Raw genomic sequence first — 19924 nt, 5'->3', positions numbered from 1 at the left:
GGACAATCATTTGCATCATTGCATTGATACCTGGTTGCCTCTGAGGTCAATTCATAATGCAAACAAACATATTATGGAATTGTGCGTTTCTATCTTAGATAATTATTTCCCACATGCAGATAAGACAAAGAGTGAAAATTAGAGCGTGGTGTAAACACGGTGGAAGGAAGTTACCACTTAACACATTGTTAAATGTACGCCCAAAAGCTGAACACAATGTAGAGGCTTGCCTAAACACACATAATGTGTTGTGAATCAAGCGTGGTGCTGCTCTACATGACAAACAGAAGATTGTGGTTGAACGAGGCAGCATTGAGTAAACAACAGTACACCTTTCAGAGGGGAAATTATCTTAATCGTGCAAGAAGGAAATGAAGGAAAAAGCTGAGATATGTAGTCATGTGTGAAAAATACTTTGGCAGACAATATAAATGTATTTTAGGTTTCAAAGGGAGGATCAATCATCTCCAGGGGACACACATATTCGCTGATAATACTTACTAAGTGTTCAAAGCATCTACTGATGCTTTCATAGACGTGCTGGAGGCACATTTCATAAAAAGATGATTACAATGCACTTTGTCAAACGAGATGGAAGTGGAGAAAAGCTCCTCTGCCTTGAAGACAGTATGTTTCTATCGCTTAAGGAAGAATAACTGCAAGCTGGGGCTATTTGACAACCCAGCAGGTGATCAGAAAAGGGGATTGCCACCTCAGGAAGTGTTTTCCTTTTTCAAGTGGATAACTAAATGTTCCTGAGGGTAATATTTTATAAAAAATAGCCTAAAGCTGTGGTTCTCAATGCTGAGACACAAAGACTTTCTGATTTTTTTTTTACATTTCCAGCCATTTAAAGGGTGTAATTTCTGTCTAAATGCCAAACTCTATGACCGCCCATTACATCCCGAGCCCTCCACAAACACAAGCCTGCAGCATCCAAACACAAGCGCCCTCAAATTAAACTACAGTGAAGACAACGGGAAAAGGTGCAGCAGCCTTTTTCTCACCACACTGCATTGTAGAGATAAACAAACAGCAAACAAATAAGGTAACATTAAAGATCTCATCTCAAAATGAAAGGATGAATATTATTATAAAGTAAGTTTATTCTCACTATCAATAAATCTGATGATAATATATGAACATATCCCATGTACTGAAAGCTCACACATGTAGCAGTTGATATAAAATGGAGAAAAGCAGCAACGCCGCTGCCATCATGTTTCAGAACAACATGGGTTTAAGCTCATTTTAAACCCTGAACTTCCTCAACTATAATTACAGGAGAATAATTACAACATGGCCAGCCTTAAAGCTCTTAGAATGCTCACCTACACAGGTGTTTTCACTCGATGTACCTGATTACAGTTCAGCTCCTCACGACTGTGTGGGTGTGTGCAGACTGTCGCCGCACACTCTTGTTAGTCTGCTGCATTTGTTTCGCCAGGACATTTAACGCCCTCATCATCCTAATTGGTATCTGGCATTTAGGGACCTTGCACATATTTCCCTTCCGCCCCACATCGACCTGAGCAGAGGTGTAATCAGTCGGAATCCATGAAACCACTTGTGCGGGTGTACAGGGCGTGAAATACACCTGGAAGCCAGCTTGGCCCTTCCCTTCACAGACCCGGCTGGAGTTCTCTGAAGAGACCGGTCCGTGGATGGCAGTTATAAACAGGGACACGTGGCTAGTCTGAGGATCAAGGTCGATCGTGTAGCCGACTGTATGTGCATAGTAGCACCGCCACATTGCACATTTGGTAAACAAAGGTGCATCTAAAACTAACGTTTTAGTTGTTTCCATTATATTTAGTTGAGTACAGATTTGTATTTGCACTTCTGGCAGCCGTCTTCAGCACAACGGTAACAGAAACTCAGAGGGGGCATCCCAATGGTCAAAGTTTCATGGCCTCTGACTCCTAAAATCTTCGGAACAGCCCGCGAAGGGAACATATTGTTCCTCGTCTTGAACATTTTCAGTTTAATATCAGCAAAAAGAGACTTTTCTGTAACGAGGGACTATGTGTCCGTCCCGCTGCTGGACGGAAAGCTTCAAGAAGACATTCCTTCATGTGAGCTGCTCTAAGATCAGTTTTTACAGTGCAATGACAAACGAGACCACGTTGATAAACACAGAATCCTCTGAAAGCTTTTTCCTCGGCTTGTTTCTGTGTCGACACGTACAACATTATCGCCCCTGAAGATGACCTGCAATATCTTTGAGTTCAGTCTGATCTGATTGTTGAATCACTGATTACTATCAGCTGTGATAAGCCACAGCTGATGTGATTCACTTTAAAAAAAGTCCTTCTGATGAGTTTGTAATACCAGGAACAAAACAGGAAAGCCAAGATTAAAGCTGCTTTCACAGCAATAAACATTTAACTCGCAGAAAGTAGCCGAGTTTTGTTTTCGTGTCCAGTCTAGGAACCTCCTGCGTGACTGAAATGGGGCTTTTGTTTTGTTTTTATTTTCCTGATTAGCAAATCCTTTCCAAGGACATTTCACCTGCGGCTTGTTTCAAGACAGTCGAGTGGTCTCTTGATCATCAAGAAAATGCTCAAAACTGAAAATGCTGCACTAGAAAGAAAATGTTTTAGGCTCAAGTGCAATACTAAACAGTTCATTCAGGTGGATATCTTTTTGCAGTGAAGAGGTTATGATTATATTGATGATATTTATTCTATTTGGTTTCATGTTACCTAATAATACACAGCTCATTTTAAACTTATTGCACATGTCAAAGCGACCCACGGGTAGAATCCTGACTCACAGGATACATCGACTGAGATGATACAAATTAAATAAATACTCGAGACAAAATGTCTCCCTTTCCAATCCTGTCCATCTTTGGATAAATGTTATTATGAGTCGGCTTTGCATGATTCGTGGGTCATTTGCATTGATTATTTGACTTTCTTATTGTCCTCCCTGACGGTACGTTTCTATACGCCGCCTTACCTCCTCCATGTCTTGCAGAGCCTGCTGCAGGAAGCTGAGCTGCTGGGAGTGTGTGTTGTCCTCCTCACTGCACATTGGTTGGTTCTTGCCTTGCTCCTGTTTGAGCAGCTCCACCTCGTTCCTGTAGGCGTCCAGCTGGCAGCGCAGCGAGTCGTTCTCCTCCCTCAGGGCTTCGGCTTGGGAAACACCTGCGGATTCATACGGTACACAAACACGCACAATGACACATTATTAGAGTGCCGAGCAGAGGATGTAATCGGTCTGGTTTCTGTCTCAACGTTATTGTTCTCTTCCTGTAGGACTCCCAGTCAGGTCACAAGAACAAAGTAACTGATGCTTGAAATTACAAGCTCTTGTTATATATATTCATGATTGCTAGCAAAACTCCCTGAAATCAAAAAATAAACTGTCAACCGGACTTCTGTCAAACATGAGATTTATTTTCACAAATAATCCACCGTTTATGGCCAAATTGAAACATCTGTCAGCATTACATAATCGTACAAACATATATTCAACTTTTTTACTGGAAATAACATTATCATATATCTTTATTCTTTCAATTCATACAAAAGAATTAAAAAGGCCATGAATATTTTTCTAAACGCTGCCAAGAAATCTATTCAGTTGAAAATGGTGGAGGATCTCCAACACTTTCAGACCAGGAATAATCACCCCTTTTTAAATTGTGAACTAAATGCAGAGTATGAGAGTGTTCAAAGAATGATGTTCCCATGCAGGCACTAAATTACAATCCCTTTTGAAAATGGAAAAGGCGTTATCTTGAAACAGGCTTCTGACATCAATGGGATTATTTTTTTTGTCCTCTTAAATTTCCTGAAGAAATTAAATTCACATTGACCTCAGCGTGACTGAAAGCAGAACAAAACCAAATCTATTGATTTGGTTTTGAAACCCATGGCTAATATAATAAAATAAATGCCCAAACAAATAATTCAGGAAACTAACAAATAGAGGCTTGAAAATGTAATATGGTGCCAATTCCGACGTAATACCCTACAATTGGCAAAGGGGTTGGTACATATATTGTCTAAGGGACACAATTGAAGGATTAATGTCATGGTTAAGATTATGTATCAAAGTTTTAAAACTATTAAGAATCATGTCTGCTTCAGACAAATCTTTTAACATCTATTTCAAAGATGCATGTTGCACTGGTGACCTTACAGCAGACTAAATGGAAGTGAAATGAACCTCGGATCCCTTTCTATCTACTGCTTGAATCAAATCAACTGGAGAAAACAGTTATTCCCATAATGTATTCTCCATATGGGGTGGCTCGAGAGCTTGATGTGTCCCTGGTGTCCACCAGTAGCACACATACACTTATGTAAAGTTGTCTCCCGATTTGAGCCTTTTTGTGTGTTATTCTCGTTGGTGCAAATGGCAGCATCTGTAACGTTTTTATGGTGCTTTCCTGTATCTTAAGGTTTCTCTACATACTTTCCTGTTTCCACACTTGTGGGATGGACGCACAGTTTGAATAAATGCGTATTTCATGAACTTCAGTTTTGGTTTTTGGAGGCAATTTCCAAAAGAACAAAAGTGAGAAGAATATAAGTGAGTTGTGTGAATAAGGCCCATTCTCTCCAGCACTGCAATGAACTAAACTGCTTAATCTACATTGTACAAAGACAGCTCCATCCTTCAGATGGTGTAGGGAGGGATATATCCACATAACTCACATTCCTCGTTATTATTCAAATTATTTGAAATGTGAGCCTGATGTCGCAATGACTGACAGTCAAATCTAAAAGACACCCAATAATAGTAAAGTTTAATATTTCATCTTGAATCGTGCACAATTAATGACAGATAATATTATACGGTAACACTATACTGAATTGTGTTCAATTTAATCTTTATGATTAACCATCGATTTACATTAGCACATCAGAGTGTCTGATGCCGTCATAATGTTACATGTATATGTGTCTCTGTGTGTCGAGAAATACTTTGAAAGGAAAGCATTTTTATTCTTCTCAAGCTATGTGTGGAAACATGATTGAATTACAAATGAATGATATTATAAAGATGGATGTAGAGTCCCCCGCTTGTGTGCCAACGTGTGCTTTCTCCCTGCGGTATTCGGTGAGATATGGATGATGGGCTGAGAATAGTATTGATCATCAAGACTTATTAACTGTCTGCCCAAGGAAAGCCAGCAGTTTGGTCAGACTCTGTCCAATTTCCTGTGTTTGCTCTGAATGTTATCAACAGTAACAAACACATGCACATGAAGGCGTGCACACACACACATACGCACCACGCTGAGAGAATAACAACAGTTTATTTTCCCATTAATCTGTGTGCTGTGGCAGAAAACCCTCAGCCATAACTTGAGTTGTGAGATGCCTTCTTCAGCTTCTTTGTGCTCATGTGTCCGCGTGCGCGCTGTGTTCTTGTAGACCAAGCTACATAATTTATCAAATTCCACAATGTACGCCCCCAACCTGACACATTTTCATCGAGGAAGCTTCAGCAATGCTAGCCTTATTCCCTGTTTAATTTCACAGGTCTTTTTGTTGGTCGCATATCAGATTTATCATTGCGGAGATTTACTGTAGTAATAATAACAAAGCATCTCCCAATATGAAGCCTAAAGAGCACGACTTTCCCTCAGAAAGGAGATTAAAAAAGATTAGCTTTATTTCCTGTTCTGCACCGCTTTTCTAAATCTGTTATTGTGTTTATCTGTTTCTAATATCAGATTACAAGTTATTTTCAGTGGTAATGCAGGTGCTGATTCACCATCTCAATGATTTGCTTTTATGATTTACAGCAGCTCCATTGCGGACATTTGTATTGCAATTTCTTGTGCCACCAATTTGATTGACCCCTCTTAGTCTACAATAACTAAACTAATAGATTTTACAGAATTACTTTCATGAACACATTGAACAATTGCACGAGAGCAATACTGTGCTCCACTGAGGAGAATGGAATGATAGCGTAGGCGAACGTTTACCTCCACATTCTAAGGCCAGAACATCCTTTGAGACCAAAGCACAACAACTTGAAATGCTGCTGATTAGTTTTGTGAAATGCATGCAACAGGAGACAAATTCATTACAAAGTGTCAGCACATGTGTTGCCGTCTCTGATATAACCAGAAACGGTTCATTAAAAAATAAAGCTGTTTCCAAACCAATTAAAATCTCTTGGGTTTTGGATTATTCAGTTCTATTCACACGTTAAAAAACTATTTTTGAGTGTGGTTGGTGTTCATGGTCACAATCCATAAAGGAGCTTCTGACAGCTCCTCAAAAGTATATTGGATGGTGTTGCGAGGGCTGCGATCACAGCTCAGCTCGCTATTTAAGTTCAAACATCTAGAAATGGCAAATGTCCCAAATAAACTGCATGCTGAATGTCCATCAGGGCTGTGTGAGAAGTTTGTTGCTGTACAGATTATACTCGCCTTTAAGCCAAAACACAGGTTAGATGGAAAGCTGGTAGGTTAATATATGATAGTATCCACATCCTTTAGCACCTCTGCACTGTTAAGTGTCAGCCCCCATATTTTTACCTGAGTCCTCAGAGTCTTTACTGTTGAAGGGGGAGGAGTCCTCCATGTCATCGTCCGACATCTCCATCTCCTCCTCCCCCCTGATGCGCATCAGATGCTCGCTGTGTATGTTTCGGGTCTTCTGCAAGACAAAGAAACAGGAGCAACTGAATATCTGCATTGTGGATGTACTGCAATCAAATCCAATGCAACACACACACACAAACACACACACACATACACAACCACACCCACCCACACACACACACATACACAACCACACCCACCCACACACACAAACACACACACAGGGGCGGACTGGGGGGAAAAAAGTTGCCCGGGAGTTACCGTCAGACCGGCCCACTCAATACACGGCTTGTTGCCCACTGCTAGCGTTTTTTCAAAATTGGATGTCTGGTAAAGTAATAATTCAGCCAACGACCTTCTCTCATTCTCTCCTTTCCAACGGGAGGATTTATTCTCTGATCACACGTAAAATACAAGCTAGATGCGATTGCAATCACAGCGGGAGTCCTTTTCGGTCAGCACATGTCAAAACCCAAAACGACTCTGCCTTTCCCAAAACAAGTCCGGCTCTTCAAGCACCCACATTCCGTGACGTCGTCCTGACCTCGGATCTGTTCGTCTGCTCCTTTCTCACAGGAGGGAGGCCCTCGTCCCCCTCTCTCATTGTAACAACATGATGTGTGTGTGTGTGTGTGTGTGTGTGTGTGTTGCTTTGTGTGAGGCGGTGTAGCTAACCTTCGAGAGGCAGACATAATACTCATCGGCACATACTTCAGCTGCTACGTGTTGTTTATTCTGAGGCTTGAAGGGACCTGGACAGGACAGTCCAATCCAATAATCCAGATTAATATTAACACCGCTCAATGTATCGCACTTATCGACCAGTCAGTGTAGTAGAGTCGTTTTTGCAGCAGCTCACTCTTTTCTGCAACACCGTCTAGGATTTTCTCACCGTCCAGCATCTGCAAAACATCTGTCTGAGTAGCCATCAACATAAAAGCCTCCAGGTGCAGTTGAGAGAGTGACCTTCTGACCCTGTTTTTGATGTATCTCAGTATTGAAAAGCTTCGCTCGCATACGTGATATGGCGCCGTACGTGATGGCCGCTGTGTTGCGAGCTCCCGGATTTTGTAGCAGTTTTTTTATATTTATTCTTCTTATTGCGACTATTTTTGCACAAAACGTTAGCAGCCGGTTAACGTACGACAGATGCACACTTCTGGAGATTGATCGCAGTTGCTGCGCCGCCTACCAGAGTTTTTCAACTCTTACTCGGACGTCCCGCCAGGAACAGTAGCGGAACTATCTCCGTCCATTTTAGGCGCGATCTCACGCAAACGTCGCCGACGGAGGGGGAAGCGAGCTGGCGTGCTGGTTAGGCTGAGACGTCGAGCCAATCGACCCCACTACCCACCATTTTACTGGCAAATGTACAGTCTTTGGACAATAAGCTGCGAGCTACAGGCTCGTATTCAATTCCACCGGGAAACTAAGGACAACTGCATCATCTGCCTTACGGAGACATGGATGTGGGAGGATGTTGCCGACTCAGCCATCGAGCCGGCAGGATTTTCCGCGCACCGCGCGGACAGAACAAAGACTCTCTCTGGTAAAGATCGTGGAGGGGGGGTATGTCTCATGATAAACAGATCTTGGTGCAACCAAAGTCATGTACATACTCTCAAGTCGTTCTGTTCCCCGGACCTGGAGTACCTAATGCTCATGTGTCGACCATTCTGGCTACGAGGAGTTTACAGCAGTCACCGTAACTGCTGTGTACATTCCGCCTCAAGCTAACACGGACATAGCGCTGAAGGAACTCTACGGAGCGATCAGCGAGCAGGAGTCGGCACACTCGAGGCTGCTTTCATTGTGGCGGGACTTCAACAAAGCGAACCTGAAGAAAGTTCTCCCAAGTTCTACCAACACATGAAAAGCAACACGAGGGGGAGCGGATTCTGACCACTGCTACACTCCCTTCCGGGATGGATACAAAGCCCTCCTCCGCCCACCGCTCGGCAAATCGGACCACCGCTCCATCCAACTACTCCCGCCTACAGGCAGAGGCTGAAGCAGCAACCAATCGCTGTGAAGGAAGCAACGCTGGTCGGACCAATCGGAGTCTATGCTACAGGACTGTTTTGAGCGTGCGGACTGGGATATGTTCAGGGTCGCGTGGACAACAACGTCAGTGAGTACGCGTCCTCAGTCACCGGGTTCATCAAGAAATGCATAGATGACGTTGTTCCTACCAAGTCGGTTCGGTTATCAACCAGAAACCGTGGATAAATGGCGATGTTGCGCTGCACTCCGCACGCGTAACACCGCCTTTGACTCGGGAATATGGCGGAATAAAAGAGCCCGCTACGACCTCCGTAAGACCATCGGCTCTGCCAAGCGGGAGTTCAGGAACAAGGTGGAGGAAAAGCTCAAGAGCCATGGCGTGAGAGGTGTGTGGAAGGGCTACAGACAATCACGGACTTCAGAGGGAGAACCAGCGGTGAAGAGAACTCCTCTACCTCCCTCCCAGGCGAGCTAAATACATTCTTTGCTCGGTTCGACGTGAGGGGCAGCTCCGCCGAAGGCAGCGCCGCCGAGGAGACCAGCCTGCTGATCATCTCAGAGGCCGACGTGCAGAGCCTTCAAGCGGGTGGACATCCGGAAGGCAGCAGGTCCCGACCACATCCCGGGCGCGCCTCAGAGCATGTGCAGACCAGTTGGCAGGAGTCTTCGCAGACATCTTCAACCTCTCCCTGTCCCAGGCTGTTGTTCCTGAGAGCTTCAAGATGTCCACCATTGTGCCTGTCCCCAAACACCCCAAGGTAACCTGCCTGAATGACTGAGACCCGTAGCCCTCACCTCGATTGTCAGTAAATGCTTGAGAGGTTGGTCAAGGACTTCATTTGTTCCATGTTGCCTGCCACGCTGGACCCATGGCAATTTGCATATCGTCAAAACAGATCCACCGACGACGCAACTGCCATGGCACTTCACACCGCCCTTTCCCACCTGGAGGGGAGGAACTGTTGTGTGCGAATGCTGGTTGTGGACTACAGCTCAGCGTTCAACACTATTGTTCCCGCCAAGCTCGACACCAAGCTCAGAGGTCTGGGCCTGCACTCTACCATGTGCAGCTGGATACTGGACTTCCTGTCGGGCCGCCGCCAGGTGGTGAGGATGGGCGGTACCACCTCAGAGCCGCTGACCCTCAACACGGGAGCCCCTCAGGGATGCGTGTTGAGCCTCCTCTACTCCTGTACACCCACGACTGCGGCCATGCACAGCTCCAACGCCATCATCAAGTTTGCTGACGACACAACAGTGTTGGGGCTGATCACCGACGACGAGACAGCCTACAGGGAGGAGGTTGGATCACTGGTACAGTGGGGCCACGAGAACAGCCTCGTCCTCAACGTCAAGAAGACCAAGGAGCTGATCGTGGACTACAGGAAGCGGAGAGGAGAGCACACCCCCATCTCCATAGCGCAAGTTGCAGTAGAGAGGGTCAGCAGCTTCAAGTTCCTCGGCGTGCACATCTCCGAGGACCTCACATGGACCACGCACACCACTCACGTGGTGAAAAGGGCCCAACAACGCCTGTATTTCCTTAGGCGACTGAGGAAATTCAACATGGCCCCGCATCCTCAGAACATTCTACACCAGTACCATCGAGTGTTCTGACAGGTTGCATCACCGTCTAATGCGGGAACTGCACCGCCCTGGAGCGTAGGGCACTACAGAGGGTGGTGCGGTCGGCACAGTACATCGTTGGAGGTGAGCTTCCTCCATCCTGGACATATACACCAAGCGGTGCGTGGCCAGGGCCAAACGGATGCTGAAAGACAATAACCACCCGGCCACAAACTGTTCACCCTTCTACCGTCAGGCAGGCGATACCGCAGTATCAAGTGCCGCACAAACAGACTGAGGGACAGCTTCTTCAGTCAGGCCATCAGGCTGCTGAACAAGGACTGAGACCCTCATTAACACTACACACCAGAACATATTCTGTGAATATCTATGGCCATGGTGTATATTTTATTACATTGTTTATATACATATATATTGTATATATATATTGTATGTATATACATATATATATATATATAGTCTCAAAAAGTGTATATTTTATTACATTGTTTTATATATATATATTGTCATGATGTATATTCTATTACACTGTTTTATATATATATTGTTAATACTTTCTTCTTTTTTGTGTGTGGATATTGTATAGTTTATTCTCATTCTTATTCTTTTTTTAGTCTGCTACTGCTGTCGGGTGTTTTGCACATAAGAATTTCACGAACCGATTATACTTGTATAAAAGGGGATGTGACAATAAAAACTTGAAACTTGAAACTTCCTGTGTGACGGAGAGGGTGAGCAGGAACCTGTATGCAAGGCCTATGGTGTGGTATTCATCTTTCAGGAGTAAGACACACAGCAAAGAGTCGATCACATACCGTATGACTACAGACAGCGCCGCCGCTCCCATAGCGCGCTCTACGCGCTGTGCGTAGGGCACCAAGTCCTGAGGGGGCGCCACAAAATAGGAAACTACAAAAATCCTCAGTTAGAATAATTGTAATGCCGATATTATTTCAGTCTAGAAATACTAGGCACCTTTTAGGCATGTATACAGGACTGTCTCAGAAAATTAGAATATTGTGATAAAGTTCTTTATTTTCTGTAATGCAATTAAAAAAACAAAAATGTCATGCATTCTGGATTCATTACAAATCAACTGAAATATTGCAAGCCTGTTATTCTTTTAATATTGCTGATTATGGCTTACAGCTTAAGAAAACTCTAAAATCCTATCTCATAAAATTTTAATATTTCCTCAGACCAAGTAAACAAAAAGATTTATAACAGCTGAGTGTTTGTCAAGGCTCAGGAAACCCTAGCAGGTGTTTTAGGCTCAAGTGCAATACTAACAATTCAAGGTGGATATCTTTTGCAGTGAAGAGTTATGATTATATTGATGATATTTATTCTATTTTGTTTCATGTTACCTAGTTACATGTCAAAGCGACCACCGGTAGAATCCTGGACTCAGGATACATCGACTGAGATGATACAAAATCCCCCTTCAATCTAATCCCATCTTTGGATAAATATTAGTATACTTTTCATGATATTCTAATATTTAGAATAGGATATTTGAGTTTCTTATTGTCTCTTCCTGTAGGACTCCAGTCAGAAACATCTGTCAGCATTACATAATCAAACATATATTCAATTCATACAAAAGAATAAAAAGGCCACAATATTTTTCAAACTAACAAATAGAGGCTTGAAATGAATAAATTTCATGAACTTCAGTTTTGGTTTTGGGAGGCAATTTCAAAAGAACAAAGTGAGAAGAATATAAGTGAGAGAATAACAGTTTATTTTCCCATTAATCGTTTAATTTCACAGGTCTTTAAATCTGTTATTGTGTTTATCTGTTTTCAGATTACAAGTTATTTCATCTCAATGATTTGCTTTTATGATTCAGCTCCATTGCGGACATTTGTATTGCAATTTCTTGTTTGATTGGCCCTCTTAGTCTACAATAACTAAACTAATAGATTTTACAGAATTATTGAAATGCTGTTGATTAGTTTTGTGAAATGCATGCAACAGGAGACAAATTCATTACAAAGTGTCAGCATGTGTTGCGAAACGGTTCATTAAAAACAAAGCTGTTTCCAAACCAATTAAATCTCTTGGGTTTTGGATTATTCAGTTCTATTCACACGTTAAAAACTATTTTTGAGTGTGGTTGGTGTTCATGGTGCAATCCATAACTGACAGCTCCTCAAAGTATATTGGATGATCTAGAAATGGCAAATGTCCCAAATAAACTGCATGCTGAATGTCCATCAGGGCTGTGTGAGAAGTTTGTTGCTGTACAGATTATACTAAGCCAAAACACAGGTTAGATGGAAAGCTGGTAGGTTAATATATGATAGTATCCACATCCTTTAGCACCTCTGCACCGTCAGCCCCATATTTTACCTGGTCCTCAGAGTCTTTACTGTTCCGACATCTCCATCTCCTCCTCTGATCGCATCAGATGCTCGCTGTGTATGTTTGGGACAAAAGAAACAGGAGCAACTAATATCTGCATTGTGGATGTACTGCAATCCAATCCAATGCAACACACACACACAAACACACACACACACACACACACATACAACCACCCACCCACACACAAACACACACACAGGGGCGGACTGGGGAAAAAGTTGCCAGGAGTTACCATGGATGTCTGGTAAAGACTGAACTGGAAGGCCAACATCAACGCTGTGTACAAGAAGGGGATGAGTCGACTCTTTTCCTGAGAAAGCTTGATCTATTCTACCAGTCGGTTGTGGCGCCATTGTCTGCGTTAGGAAGGCTGGCTCCATCATCGGCTGCCAGCTGGAGCACCTGGAACAGGTGGTGGAAAGAAACTGGTGTCCATACAAGGAGATACAGAACATTCGAGGCTCTACAACAGTTCACCTCTTGCCAGATCATAACCCTTCTTATATTTTGTGTTTTGTTTTTATTCTTGTGTGGGATTAATAACTATCTATCTATCTATCTCTGCTCCTTTCTCACAGGAGGATTGTAACAACATGATGTGTGTGTGTGTGTGTGTGTGTGTGTGTGTGTGTGTGCGTGTTGTTTATTCTGAGGCAGCTCACTCTTTTCTGCAACACCGCATCTGTCTGTGACCTTCTGACCCTGTTTTGATGTATCTCAGTATTGTATTCATCTTTCAGGAGTAAGACACACAGCAAAGAGTCGATCACAAAATAGGAAACTAAAATTCAGTTAGAATAATTGTAATGCCGATATTATTTCAGTCTAGAAATACTAGGCACCTGTATATTAGATTGATATATTTAATTGCTCAGCACCCCCCCCCCCCTCCCCCTCCCCCTCGCCGATGCCGCTCGCCGTGGGTGCCCTTTCCTACCTCAGGGGGGGCATCATGAAGGAGTTCTGCTTAGGGCACCAACATGGCTAGCAGCAGCACTGACTACAGAGCACTGTTCGTGGGCTGTGATGGCCTGTGTGGAAATCTGAGGAAATATGCCTCCGCGCAACCTCTGTGTAGGTGGCTCTACTCATGCTCTTCAACTCTCTGGTGTACGTGTGCGAGGTTAGGCATGCCAGTAATGAAAGAGCTGGTTTCTCAGGGAATTAGCAAAAGTCAGACAAAGGGAACAGAAGAGAGATTATTTGTCATGACTATATGAAAGCCCTTTTCTGTTTGTGCCATCTTTGGAAAAAAAGATCTCTGGACTACAGCCTTGTCTGCCTTCTGCTAGGCGTGAAAAAGGAAGCAGAGTCCTAATGTTTCTGACTTTGGCCTGGTGAAATAATCCAAATCTTGGCCTTCACGGTCATCTGTGTCATCATGCCCTTGGTTATCCCTGTCATCTTGGCCTTGACTTCCTCTGTCATCCTGGTTGCTATCCCTGTCCCTGTCATCTTCAGCCTACATAAGTGGTTAGTAGGGATTTTTATATTAGTATGTTAAACCATTGACACAGCACTATCAGCAAACTATGGTGGCATTTAGTATTAGTGCCGCAGGATACCTGGAATACATGTATGATGAGATGACCATATAGAACTAGGAATGTGAATATGTGTATGCCAATCTGTGTATGGGCGGATCCATATGTATATATATGTATGTATTATTCATAATCAGAAATTCAATCAATTGAAGCAGTAAAATGAAATTGTGTATGATTCTCTCTATTCTTCTCATGAGTCCGCCTTAATCATTTTCAACAATATTCTGGAGTCGTTGACGGAGCCCGGCCATTTGGCCTCAACATTTATTATGAGGCAGGTGGTCACAGGTACAGTATCATGTACATGGGTATTGTACAGTACATGGGTATTATACGTGATATGCCTGCAGCAGGCATTTGCAAGGTCCATGACCCCTATTGTCAAAGACATATGATTGTTTTCATAGCAATTTAATTTAACCCTCCTGTTGCCTTAGGGTCAATTTGACCCCATTCAATGTTTAACCCTCCTGTTACCTTTATATTTACTGACATATTTTACCCTTGGGGTCAATTTGACCTGAGCAATTAAAACCTCCAGAAAATTATTAGAATTAATATTGTTTTCCAAGTTTAAGTGTGAGGTACTTTATGTTTGTTTGTTGACTTTCTAAATAGCCCTTTAAATATATAAAAAAATTGATATTTATTATATGTTTGACAGAGTGAAAAACAGCCTCGGGTCAAATTGATCCGAAAGAACACCGACATTAAACATTGAATGGGGTCAAATTGACCCTAAGGTAACAGGAGGGTTAAGGAAAATTGTGTCATCAGTACATTAATGCTGTGAAAGCCTTTTCGATTGACAAAATCGGCCTTGTGGCGATTTGATGGCTGGAGAAGGTCGTGTAAATAAATGATTCCTTGTGGGCAGAATCGATAGCGCTTGTTTAGGAAGTCATCATGATGTGATGAGAACTCTCTCCCTATGAAACGTTAATATAACCAGAGCTGCCAACTTTTCAAAAAACCTTGGAGTGAGATTTTGTCGGGGGTGACCAAAATGTTGCAAATATCAGAAATTTGAATTAATGTGGCATGTTGTACCTATATGCACCTACATTCTGGCCTGTAAAGGTTTCACGAGCATCTTTGCTCCTTAAATAATTAAAATGTTTTTAATAACTCTACTCTCATTACAAAACATACTAATTCTAATACCAAATATACTGTCTTTATTAAATTCTTTATACAAAAACATGCCTAATTCTATTGCACAATGTCCTGTCTTTATGTTAAATCTTTATGTAATACATCTTACTTGTTCAATGGGCTGTTTGGAAAAGGAGAGAGGTCCTTTTCCTGCAAATCCAGTTGCAAATGCTATGTGGGCAGCCTTAACAAACAATGCTATGATGTGTTGAGCATGCAGGATACCAAGAGGTTAACGCTCTCTGCTGTTATGACAACTGAGTTTACATCACCACACAAAATCACACGACAAACACAACTCAATATTTCAAGATTTAAAGTTTAAGAGTGAGAACTTAATTGAACCATGTATTAACAGGGCTCTTAAGTTTTGAACACGCAAAAGTGACATATCTATCAGGATGCTTATTTTCATTGGTTGCTGGATTAAATCGTACCCAGATACAACAGATACGGGTTGTTGTTCTGATTGCAGCTGTTGTGTAGCCTTTTGATTGGCTGATAAGTGGCACCTCACAGCAGAACTCAGGGGAGTTCCTCCACGGTGAGGGCAGCGCGGCCAGCTCATGTTTGCGTGCTGGCTGCACATTAAACAGAGGTTTTTCAGCGTGCGATGTGTATTAAGACCGTCGTGGGTCTCACGCTCAAAGAAAGTCACTTGAGAGCCCTGCATTAACATACCGTAGTCTGCTCGTTGTGTCTGTTTGAAAATCTTCTTCTGTTGCTGACTTGAGACTCTTCGGTTTATCAAATTTCTTTGCCGTGAGAAATTGGTCCTGCAGCGAAACCGTGAAGTTGGTAGCTCTGTATGACTAATGTACTCCTTTCATCAATGGGATCTCTGAGGAAGCAGTTAACCTGCGCTGGAGCAGATTCACATTTTCGGACGTGTCGCTATTGTGATTTTGCCAAACTTGTTTCGTGGAACCGAAAACCCTGATTTATGTAATCTAATCCTTAAAATTATCCAGCTAACTATGTTAGCCAGGTATGAGGAATAGGGCCCTGATCATAGTGGTCTCAATTTTGGACATTTATCTAGCTAACGTTAGCTAGGCTAGCGTGTAGGGAATGTTACCTCATCTCTGAAAAGCACGCTAATATTGGCCAAGTCAACGTCACCATTTATTATCATATCACTGATGGGCAGACATCTCTTTTTTTCTTTACGTTTTAAGTTAGACTGATGAAATAGATTAGATGAGTAAAGAAGATGGAAACCATGAGTGTGAATACAGATGATGAGGAGTATTATAAATGTAATTCAGTGATGATTGACTTTAGGTAATTTAACTGTAAAAGCATAAATAATTAGTTACTAGGAAAGTAACTTTTAGAACTACTTTGTCTAACCTTTTCAATGTAATGAACAGTACTGGAACAGTCAAACACTAATACACATATTTTTAGAGCCTATTTATTGCAATCAACGAGGGCACATGAGCCTTCAAATCAAGCAGTAGTACAAAGTCCCTTTTAATACTTAACTTAATACAAATAACTATCTCAGTCATTTAACAGTGTTTTTTACCACATTAGGCCAATGAAATAAAAAAAAGTGATTTGGCCTACAGTATTAACACTAATTAAAGAAAAACAAAGGTGCCTTGAGGTGCTGCATATAATTGAGGGGGTGCTAGTGAGTGTGGCTCACTCTGTCTTGGCGCGATGTGTCATGCAGTAATGCGTGCTGATCTGGAGTCAGTTTGGTGCAGGATGTAGGTATAAATAGATTATTTCATTTAAAATATGGATTTTATTTAAAAGATATTCATGTAATTTGCATGTGCAAAGAATGGGTCTACCTTCCGAACCAGCGGGCAAAAAAAATTGTAACTGCATTCTGGCCTGGCAAAGGTTTTTTACGAGGCATCTTTGCTCCCTTAAATAATTAAAATGTTTTTTAATAACTCTACTCTCATTTACAAAAACATGCCTAATTCTATTGCACAAATGTCCTGTCTTTATGTTAAATTCTTTATAATACATCTTACTTGTTCAAAGAGCTGTTTGGAAAATGAGAGGGTCCTTTTCCTAGGCCTGCAAATATAGTGATAAATGCTATGTGGGCAGCCTTAACAAACAATGCTATGATGTGTTGAGCATGCAGGATACCAAGAGGTTAACAAGGTGCTCTCCTGCTGCTTGTTATGACAGCTGAGTTTACATCACCACACAAAATCACACGCACAAACACAACGAATTATTTCAAGATTTAAAGTTTAAGAGTGAGAACTTAATTGAACCACATGTCATTAACAGGGCTCTTAAGTTTTGAAGACAGGCAAGAGTGACATATCTATCCAGGATGCTTTATTTTCATTGGTTGCTGGATTAAATCGTACCCAGATACAACAGATACGGGTTGTTTTCTGATTGGCTGTTGTGTAGCCCATTTCTTTTTTTTGATTGGCTGATAAGTGGCACCTCACAGCAGAACTCCAGGGGAGCGCTTGATTCCTCCACGGTGAGGGCAGCGCGGCCAGCTCATGTTTGCGTGCTGCGGCACATTAAAACATTAAAGAGCCAAGAGTTTTTTCAGCGTGAGAAATACGATGTGTGGCGGGAGTGCGTGACTTAAGACCGAAATGCGTGAGTCTCACGCTCAATGCGTGACACTTGAGAGCCCTGCATTAACATACCGTAGTCTGCTCGTTGTGTCTGTTTGAAAATCTTCTTCTGTTGCTGACTTCGGGACTCTTTGGGGTAAATAGGATGTCTATGCAGCGAATCGGTTTATAGATGCGCTCCTTAGCGCCATCTATCGTCGCGGAGTTTGAAAAGAAACCAACGCGCCTCGGCCCAAAATCAGAATTTCTTTTGCCGTGAGAAATTGGTTGTGGCGTGAGAGCGTGTGAAAACATGCAAAAGCGTGTGTCACACGGCGAAACCGTGAGAGTTGGTAGCTCTGTATAACTAATATTACTCCTTCATCAATGGGATCTCTGAGGAAGGGAGCTGCAAGCTTATCCAGTTAACCTGCGCTGGAGCAGATTCACATTTTTAGACGTGTCGCTATTGTGATTTTGCCAAACTTGTTTCGTGGAACTGAAAACCCTGATTTATGTAATCTAATCCTTAAAATTCTCCAGCTAACTATGTTAGCCAGGTACGAGGAATAGGGCCCTGATCATAATGGTCTCAATTTTGGACATTTATCTCGCTAACGTTAGCTAGGCTAGCTTGTCGGGAATGTTACCTCATCTCTGAAAAGCAAGCTAATATTGGCCAAGTCAACGTCACCATTTACTATCATATCACTGATACCAGTATTTTCATGTACCTTCCTCCAGACATCTCTTCTTTTTCTCCCTGAGTTTTCAGCTCAACCTTTAAAGGGTTTACGTTTTGGTGCCGGTGCCATGCTGCCGGCTCACGCTCAAAAACGTATTTTTGTCTGCAACTGAGTGATTCAAATGTTGAATAGGCTAGAGTGATTGACATTTAATAACAGAAAGTTAGACTGATGAAATAGATTAGATGAGTAAAGAAGATGGAAACCATGAGTGTGAATACAGATAATGAGGAGTATTATAAATGTAATTCAGTGATGATTGACTTTAGGTCAGTTTAACATGTTCTGTAAAGCATAGAATATAGTCTGGGCCGGCAATGTCAGAGGGAAGGCCGGTTGGGGATTGGGGTCGGCCGGCATTGGCCCAGCCCAACCCCGTCGGCCTAATAAGGATAGAATGCTCCAAAGCAGTCGTCAACAAAACTCGAGAAATAAACAACCTTCTTAATGTCTGGTTTGTCACATACAGCTGACGGAGACAAAGCATTACAATTCAGACGATTTCTACGTAAACTCAAGGGTAGAGTAGCGACAAAAAAACAACACACAATGCAACAACTCCAATGGCAGTTAGATCTGTTTTCCTTAACCATCCTTTTTTTCAATTTCTCGTGCCATGTCAAAGGGGAGGGAGAACACCTCCCAGGTTTCACCTTCGTAAGAGCAAGAAAGTCTGTGACCAATCTAAACATGATGGCGTCTTTATTCTTTCGAAGGGACGTGACATTTTGTCTGTGAAGAGGATTTCCAGAAATATGATACTATGACTGATCCTCCATGGTTTTCAATACCTATTAAATTATCTACCTAATCAAGCCTTTCAACAAACTCACAATTGTTGTATGCAAAATAACATCCTCACTTTCGAAAAATTTACAAATAATCTGTGTACGACAGTTAAAATATTTCTGAGGAATGGAACCAAACCTTCACAGAGAGATTATTGTTGGGTTAAAGTAGCTATTTCATTTAGGTCAGGGAACAATAATAACTAATTTAATTTGACGGTATGCATGGTTAAACAAAGTAAACTTGTACTGTCTGTAAGAAACAAACAGCAGCCGACAAATCAAAGTCTGACATGTTGCTGTCTAACCATCGACTCTGACATCCTCCATCTGTGGCTCCATAACAACGTCACACTACTTCCTCCTTTGATCCAGATGGAAAATATTCGGAACTCCTACTGGCACCAGAGGGCTTTGTCACTTGAAATGAATTTTAAACCTAAAGTTGTTCATGGTTATTGTCTTTTTTCCTCGGAAGATGGTCTCATTTAGGCTAAATCCTAAAGTCGGCATGTAGGTGCAACGCTAAACATTAATATGTTAGCGTTGGCCCTGAGCATGCTGGCATTTGCTGATCAGCACTAAACACTAAGTACAA

General features: G+C 42.3%; 1 protein-coding gene across 1 annotated transcript in view; it reads right to left on the bottom strand.

Annotated features, from left to right (window-relative positions):
- The window catches only part of LOC130210246 (ecto-NOX disulfide-thiol exchanger 2-like), a 220488-nt gene that overhangs the window by 15565 nt on the left and 184999 nt on the right, over positions 1-19924 (bottom strand). Inside the window, exons 9-10 of the mRNA XM_056440285.1 lie at positions 6515-6635; positions 2965-3152 (exon numbers count right to left, since the gene is read on the bottom strand). Coding sequence (XP_056296260.1) covers positions 2965-3152; positions 6515-6635 — 309 coding nt within the window. The remainder of the gene's footprint in view (positions 1-2964; positions 3153-6514; positions 6636-19924) is intronic.

This window comes from Pseudoliparis swirei, chromosome 19 (genome assembly GCF_029220125.1).
Source record: "Pseudoliparis swirei isolate HS2019 ecotype Mariana Trench chromosome 19, NWPU_hadal_v1, whole genome shotgun sequence".
Lineage (NCBI taxonomy): Eukaryota > Metazoa > Chordata > Actinopteri > Perciformes > Liparidae > Pseudoliparis > Pseudoliparis swirei.
The sequence above is the reverse complement of the archived record's forward strand: the minus strand, read 5'-3'. Positions and strand labels throughout refer to the sequence as shown.